The sequence below is a fragment of the Mustelus asterias genome, chromosome 6 (genome assembly GCF_964213995.1).
Source record: "Mustelus asterias chromosome 6, sMusAst1.hap1.1, whole genome shotgun sequence".
In the NCBI taxonomy this organism is placed as follows: Eukaryota; Metazoa; Chordata; class Chondrichthyes; order Carcharhiniformes; family Triakidae; genus Mustelus; species Mustelus asterias.
Window position 1 is genome coordinate 132,139,996 of NC_135806.1, and position 8,656 is coordinate 132,148,651.

General features: G+C 46.6%; 1 protein-coding gene across 1 annotated transcript in view; it reads right to left on the reverse strand.

The window, feature by feature from the left end:
* The window catches only part of galntl6 (polypeptide N-acetylgalactosaminyltransferase like 6), a gene marked incomplete at its 5' end in the record, with an annotated part of 862,172 nt that extends 861,311 nt beyond the window's left edge, over positions 1-861 (reverse strand). Inside the window, one exon of the mRNA XM_078213889.1 lies at positions 747-861. Within this exon, the coding sequence (XP_078070015.1) occupies positions 747-861 (115 nt within the window). The remainder of the gene's footprint in view (positions 1-746) is intronic.
* Positions 862-8,656: the final 7,795 nt, after the last annotated feature.

Here is an 8,656-nt window from a genome sequence, read left to right on the forward strand (position 1 = left end):
TCTTCTATGTTTCTATGTTAATGGGACTGCCCACTTAACAAGTCTCTGGGCTTCAAAGGGGAAGTCAGAGTGTGAAGGATTTTGAAAATATTTTGATCCAATAAAGTGCTATATAATTGCAAGTGTGATTATAATATTTCTTACGCAGCTGGCCCTCCAGTTACACCCATAGGTTTGACATTGACGATCACTGCTGGGTAACATGCACTGTGTGAAAGCTTATACAGGTCCAAAGGCATGTTCTGAAATGGACTCTGGGAGCTATTTTCCAGACTCGCCACGCCTGCTGCAGATCGTGCCAATCCAGGAAAATTGCGTCCGGGCCTAAAAAGATCACGAATGGTCGGGGACATGGCTGGGCAGTGCCCACCTGGCACAGGAGGGCCCCCATGCACCAATGCTGATGATCTGTGTCAGGGAGGGCGTGGGGAAGCATGTTGCCAATGAGGAAGAGGGTTCCCGATGTCTGTGGGGTGAGGGACGGGGTCTTCCAGTGCACTGTGAGGTCGGGATGCCCTTTCAAGATGGCGCCTTGCAGCAGCCAGGCTCAACGGCATGTTTAGGCCCCACCCCTCCCAGAACTGATGCACAACTCACCACTCTCTGCCCTCCATCTCACCATTAAGAATTTAGCAAGGAGTCTCTAAAACGCTCCATTTTTTATATTATTTGGAATAGTTGGTTTTGTTGGAATTATTCAGAGAGCATAATATAGGTTTCAAAAAAAGATCAGTCACTCCCCATACCTGAACGCATCTGGTCTTCCTGAATGCTCTCATAGTTGTGCCAGTCTTTCCTTTTCAGCCCATCTGTCCAACCGTAGGAACGTTCATCATTGGGACCGAATGGGAATCTCTGAAATACACCATATCAGTGGTTACAATTCATGGTTATGTGTCTATTCCATTGCACTTTCAACCAGATCAAAGCTTAAATCATCACTTTTCCCCAGAGGATCTGAAATCAAAACCAATGGTTGGTTGCAAATTACGGAGTACACGCTTGTTAACTCGGACTGATGGGACTATCCTTTACCACCATGGAGAGGTTGAGAGATAAATTAGAGAGATCTATAAGCTAAAGAGTTGAACCCATTGACTGATGCTCCCAGTGTGCTAATGAGGGAGTGCTGCACTGTTGGAGGTCGTTTTGTTTTTGGATGGCATATTTAACTGAGGTTCCGTCTAATTCAGGTGGATGTAAAACATCCCATGGCACTATTCAGGAGGAAGGCAAGGGAATTCGTCCACTATTTAACCCTCAATCAATATCACCAAAACAGATTCTCAGGGCTTTATCTCATTGCTGTTTATGGCACCTCTCTGTGTACAGATCTCAAGGGCAAATAGTTATGGTCTACTGAGATGCTTGACATCCAGATGAGTAGTTAGGCGGAACTTCAGTTTAACACGCCATCCAAAATAAAAACGGCCTCCAACATTAGACCATAATTAAATGTTATTCCATGAATACGCATAGGCCTTTTGTTCAATATTTGTGTTGAAGGCAACAGGGTTGTCTGTCCTGGGAACTCTCTGCCTCAGAAGGCGGTTGGGGTGGTGGGGAGGTGGGGGGGATCATTGAATTATAGAATCATATCATAGAATCTCTACAGTGCAGAAGGTGGCCATTTGGCCCATCGAGCCTGCACCGACAACAATCCCACCCAGGCCCTATCCCTGTAACCCCATGTATTTATCCCGCTAGTTCCCCCTGACACTAAGGGGCAATTTAGCATGGGCACTCAACTTAACCTGCATGTCTTTGGTCTGTGGGAGGAAACGGGAGCATCTGGAGGAAACCCACGCAGACACGGGGGGAACGTGCAGACTCCACACAGACAGTGACCCAAGCCAGGAATCAAACCTGGATCCCTGTGAGACAGCAGTGCTAACCACTGTGCCACCGTGCTTCCCCATTGAATATTTTTAACATGGAGGTAAATAAGATCCTTACTAAGCAAGGAAATCAAAGGTAATATGGGCGGCACGGTAGCACAGTGGTTAGCACTGCTGCTTCACAGCTCCAGGGACCTGGGTTCGATTCCCGGCTTGGGTCACTGTCTGTGTGGAGTTTGCACATTCTCCTCGTGTCTGCGTGGGTTTCCTCCGGGTGCTCCGGTTTCCTCCCACAGTCCAAAGATGTGCGGGTTAGGTTGGTAGGCCATGCTAAAATTGCCCCTCAGTGTCCTGGGATGCGTAGATTAGAGGGATTAGCGGGTAAAATATGTAGGAATATGGGGGTTGGGCCTGGGTGGGATTGTGGTCGGTGCAGACTTGATGGGCCGAATGGCCTCTTTCTGCACTGTAGGGTTTCTATGATTTCTATGTAATCAGGGATAGATGGATGTGTGGAAATACAAACAGATCAACCATAATCTGAATGGGTGGTCAAAGGGCCAAATTGACTGTTTCTGCTCCTATGAATATCTGTTCATAGGTTGTGCTGATTATCCTTTCCTCTCGATAGGCAAACTGAAAGATGAAATCACCAATGCTAAGGTATGAAAATATGGCCGCGATTCTTCCATCACGACCCGTAACGTTTCTGGCGGATTGGGGTGGGAGATGCGCATCACCGGCCTTGCTCCGGGATTTGCGCATGCGCCGGGAATGCATGCACATCTCCCAGAGCCGGCGAACAGTCGCCGGTCAGACCACGCTGGAAACCAGCAGGAAAGCAGGTAAGTCATTTGAATCTGTTTTTAATATGTTTTATCGGGAACGTACCGGTCCCGATTGAATCTCCCACACCGCCAGGAGTACTTCATTCCGATGGGGTTTAGAGTAGCTCCCCACAAAGAACAAAGAACAATACAGCACAGGAACAGGCCCTTCGGCCCTCCAAGCCTACGCCGCCCATGTGCCCACCAGACCACTCTTTTGTATCCCTCTACTCCCAGTCTGTCCATGTTTGGGGAACTAGCGGGAGACCCCGCCGGAATGAAGGGGGGGCAATTGGAGCCCCCCAGGGGGTCGGGCAGTGAGGTGGTAGTGCCCCCTGGGCATGGGCACCCTGGCAGTGCCAGCCTGTGCCCCCTGGCACTGCCCAAGGGGAAAAGTGCCCATGCCCAGGGGGCACCTTGGCACTGCCCATAGGGCATCAGGCAGTGCCAAGGGGGCGGGGCTTTTTGTGGGCAGGGCTGAGGGGCAATCGGTGGGGTTGGGGGTCCCCCGCCACTCTGCATGGAGTTCAGCCTGGGATGGAGGGAGGGCAGCGATTGGGGCAGGCTGGAGGGTGGGGCTGGATATCGGGGCGTTCTGGGATGGGGGGGGGGTCAGGGCTGGCCCAGGAATGGTCATGGGGGCCGCAATTGGGCCGTGGGGGGGCTGGAGGGGCAGCACTGCGGGGGTCCCAGGCTGGCCAGCGATTGGGCTGGCCTGCAAACAGCGAGTCTGACAGGTCGGGACCACTGCGCACGCGCAGAGTTCCAAACCGTCAGACTCCGGCGCAAATAGGCCCCGCCCCCCTGGGTTCCTAATGAGATTCACGATTGTGACCTCTGCATTGCACAGAGTGTGGAGATTCAGGTGAGAAGCTGAACTGATTAAACAGTCAGGATCTAGAACAGTTTTCCCGCCAATTCAGAGCTTTTGGGAGAATCGCGGCCTATATTTCTGTTTAAGGCCCCAATGATTAAGAAAGTCAGGTGAGTGTAACCAGGTTGCTGATTCACTGCTGCCCATCGCTGAAGAACACTTTTTACCGCCTTAATATTGAACTTTGCTAAATCAGCTGCCCTTGTTACCAAGTTAGAGAGTGTTGCAAAAGGCATCAGCAGAAAATGACATGGCACAAACCACTTCATTGCAATAGCACAAGGCTGGGAGGTGCGGGAAGGGTTACTGGGAGCTGTAGTGAAGATGGATTGTTGGGAGATTGTCGAGGTAGTTTTTGTATTCATCAAACCAGCAGGATATCTGAGCTGGAAATGTCTGATGCTCATAACTCTCCATGTAAAAGTGGAATAATGATTATCTCATTTCTCAGTCTTGTTCTCAAGAGGCAGTTGCACAAAAACAGGCATTAGATGAGATAAGAAAATAAAAAGTATGTTTTGATTGATAGATCCAAACCATTCCTTCTCCTACCATACTCTGTCAGCACAAAAGTGGTTATGGAGAAAAATAGAGCACAGGAGGAGGCCATTCAACCCAACAAACCTATGCTGCCTCCTTGTAGGAGCTATCCAATTAATCTCAAACCCCTTTCTGGTTCCCCAAAGCCCTGAACCATTTGTTGCTCCTTCAAGGGCATTTCCAATGTTATTTTGACAGTTACCATTGAGTCTGCCACTTTGGTCATTGACACCCCAAGCATTAGAAACAATGTCACCCTACTTATCAAACCCCATTATGGAATCACTGAAAATGATACGCAGAGCAATTTAATTGTGTCATGCCTCATGCTGTCTTCATATTATTGGACAAAGCATTAAACAACAAATCATTGGCCCTCGTACAAAATGCATTGTAATAACTGTAGTAAACATTAATCTTCATAGGCAAATGCAATGTTAGCATTGATATCGAGAGGGCTAGAATACAAGAGCAAGGATGTACTTCTGAGGCTGTATAAGGCTCTGATCAGACCCCATTTGGAGTCGTAGCGTTATGTTGCAACTGTACACATTTATTGGTAGGGGGATTGAATTTAGGAGTCGTAGCGTTATGTTGCAACTGTACACAACTCTGGTGCGGCCGCACTTGGAGTACTGTGTGCAGTTCTGGTCCCCACATTACAGGAAGGATGTGGAGGCTTTGGAGAGGGTGCAGAGGAGGTTTACCAGGATGTTGCCTGGTATGGAGGGGAGATCCTATGAGGAGAGGCTGAGGGATTTGGGATTGTTTTCGCTGGAAAGGCGGCGGCTAAGAGGGGATCTTATTGAAACATATAAGATGATTAGAGGTTTAGATAGGGTGGATAGTGATAGCCTTTTTCCTCTGATGGAGAAATCCAGCACGAGGGGGCATGGCTTTAAATTGAGGGGGGGTAGTTATAGAACCGATGTCAGGGGTAGGTTCTTTACCCAGAGGGTGGTGAGGGATTGGAATGCCCTGCCAGCATCAGTAGTAAATGCGCCTAGTTTGGGGGCGTTTAAGAGATCCGTAGATAGGTTCATGGACGAAAAGAAATTGGTTTAGGTTGGAGGGTCACAGTTTTTTTTTAACTGGTCGGTGCAACATCGTGGGCCGAAGGGCCTGTTCTGCGCTGTAATGTTCTATGTTCTATGTTCTATGTATTGTGAGCAGTTTTGGGCCCCATACCTAAGGAAGGATGTGCTGGCCTTGGAAAGGGTCCAGAGGAGGTTCACAAGAATGATCCCTGGAATGAAGAGCTTGTCGTATGAGGAACGGTTGAGGATTCTGGGTCTGTACTCATTGGAGTTTAGAAGGATGAGGGGGGATCTTATTGAAACTTACAGGATACTGCGAGGCCAGGATAGAGTGGACAAGGAGAGGATGTTTCCACCAGTAAGAAAAACTAGAACCAGAGGGCACAACCTCAGGCTAAAGGATGATCCTTTAAAACAGAGATGAGCAGGAATTTCTTCAGCCAGCGAGTGGTGAATCTGTGGAGCTCTTTGCTGCAGAAGGCTGTGGAGGCCAGGTCATTGAGTGTCTTTACGACAGACATTGATAGGTTCTTGATTAACAAGGGGATCAGGGGTAATGGGGAAAAGGCAGGAGAATGGGGATGAGAAAAAAATCAGCCATGATTGAATGGCAGAGCAGACTCGATGGACTGAGCGGCCTAATTCTGCTCCGATGTCTTATGGTCCTATACGGACTGCAATGAACAAATTGGCAAGAGTGATCCAGAAGATGGGGTGATAAAAGGTTTTTGTGACAGTTTCTTGGAGCGATACATTGTGGAACTGACTCGTGATGAAGCTATCTTAGCTTTAGTATTGTGCAATGAAGTAGAGTTAATAGTAATATCATTGAGAAATAGTGATCATAATATCACAGAACTCCATACTAAATTTGAAAGTGACATATTGGACATAAGTCCAAAGATGTGCGGGTTAGGTTGATTGGCCATGCTAAAAATTGCCCTCAGTGTCCTGAGATGCATAGGTTAGAGGGATTAGAACATAGAACAGTACAGCACAGAACAGGCCCTTCGGCCCACGATGTTGTGCCGAGCTTTATCTGAAACCAAGATCAAGCTATCCCACTCCCTATCATCCTGGTGTGCTCCATGTGCCTATCCAATAACCGCTTAAATCTTCCTAAAGTGTCTGACTCCACTCTCACTGCAGGCAGTCCATTCCCCACCCCAACCACTCTCTGCGTAAAGAACCTACCTCTGATATCCTTCCTATATCTCCCACCATGAACCCTATAGTTATGCCCCCTTGTAATAGCTCCATCCACCCGAGGAAATAGTCTTTGAACGTTCACTCTATCTATCCCCTTCATCATTTTATAAACCTCTATTAAGTCTCCCCTCAGCCTCCTCCGCTCCAGAGAGAACAGCCCTAGCTCCCTCAACCTTTCCTCATAAGACCTACCCTCCAAACCAGGCAGCATCCTGGTAAATCTCCTCTGCGCTCTTTCCAGCGCTTCCACATCCTTCTTATAGTGAGGTGACCAGAACTGCACACAATATTCCAAATGTGGTCTCACCAACGTTCTGTACAGTTGCAGCATAACCCCACGGCTCTTAAACTCCAACCCCCTGTTAATAAAAGCTAACACACTATAGGCCTTCTTCACAGCTCTTTCCACTTGAGTGGCAACCTTTAGAGATCTGTGGATATGAACCCCAAGATCTCTCTGTTCCTCCACAGTCTTCAGAACCCTACCTTTGACCCTGTAATCCACATTTAAATTAGTTGGGTAAATATGTAGGGATATGGGAGTAGGGCCTGGGTGGGATTGTGGTCGGTGCAGACTCGATGGGCCGAATGGTCTCTTTCTGTACAGTAGGGTTTCTATGATTTCTATGATATTCCAATTGCAAACAAATCTTAGACTTAAACAAAGCCAATTGCATAGGTATGATGGGAGAACTGGCTACAGCTAATTGGGGAAATGGACTGAATGGTATGGCAGTAAATAAACAGTGGGAAACATTTAAAGAAACAATTCAAAATGTTCAACAAAAATACATTCCATTGAAAAACAAAAATTCAGCATGAAGGACATATCCATGGCTCACTCAGGAAGTTAAAGATAGTGTTAATTGAAAGAGGCGGGTTGCAAATTTCAAACAAATAGTAGCATGTGTGAGGCTTGGGAGTATTTTAGAAACCAAAGAAGGGCAACCAGAAATATGATTAACAAAGGGAAAAAATGGATTGAGAGCAAACTCGTCAGAAATATAAACACAGATTGTAAAAGTGTTTATAAGTATATAGAAAGGGAAAGAGTAGCTGGAGTAAAATTTGGTCCTGTAGAAGAAGAGGCAGGAGAAATTAGCATGGGAATGAGGAAATGACAGGCATTGAAGTACTTTGTGCTTGTCTTCACAGTAGAAGACACAAATGTTGACAGTAAACTTGGGGCTAAAAGGAGTGAGGAAATTAAGGAATTTAATATCAGCAGAAAACAGTATTAGAGGACCTTAGGGTACTGAAATACAATAAATCCCTGGGACCAGATGGCTTACACCCTAGGGTTCGAAAAGAGAGGGCTGCAGGGATAGCGGACTAGCTATGATTTTGTACAATTCCTCAGATACTGGAATGGAAGTCCCTTCAGGTTTCCCACTAGTGTGGGCATTCAATTTGGGAGGTTCGTGGGCATAGTTATTTTTTGGGAAAATTCTGCCCTTTGTGCCAAGTTGTTTTCAGTTTACTAACAGCTTGTGATATAAACGAGTTGCAGCTGTGCTTTCATGTTAACAATAGCTGTTGCATCCTTACAGTAAATATGTCTGTTGAGCAATTCTGTACCTGACTACTTCTGCTCCTATTTTGTTTTTCTATGCATATAGGTACACACATCTTCAAATAACCTGAATTTAGGATTATTTTATCAATCCTGAATGGCATTGGTATTAAGCAAACACAGAAATAAAGCAGTCTCAGGGTAAGGGGGCCATCATTTAAAACTGAAATGAAGAGAAAGCACTTCACTCAAAGGGTTGTGAATCTTTGGAATTCTCCACCTGAGAATGATTGTGAATGCTCCATCGTTGAATATATTTATGGCCGGTATAGGCAGATTTTTGGGCTGGAATTTTACCGTCACGCCCGCTCCGGAATCGGTTTCTTGGTGTTTGGACCGGGCGGAGTTCTCCGCTGGCCTTGGGTGGGATCTAACGAGCCTCGCCTGATCGAGGTCGTAAAATCCCGGCCTTGGTCTCTCAGGAAATATGGGATATGGTGAGTGGACAGGAAAGTGAAACCTAAGGTCAGAAATGATTGTATTGCATGGCGGAGTGGGCTTAGTGATCCATGCGGTCTGCTCCTGCTCCGACTTATATTCTTAGCGATCAAATGACGTATCTTTCCATATGCTCTTAAAACGATTCTTCTTCAAATGTTTGCGCGATTTCTTTTTTAATTCTGTGACTGATTTGGCTTCAATAGCTACTTATGGTAATGCATTGCATATTGTAATAAGCCTCTTTCATGAAAAGGAAATCCTTCTAACCTTCCCCTTTATGCTTTTCTACTAATCTAAAGCTGATACTCCATTGCTAC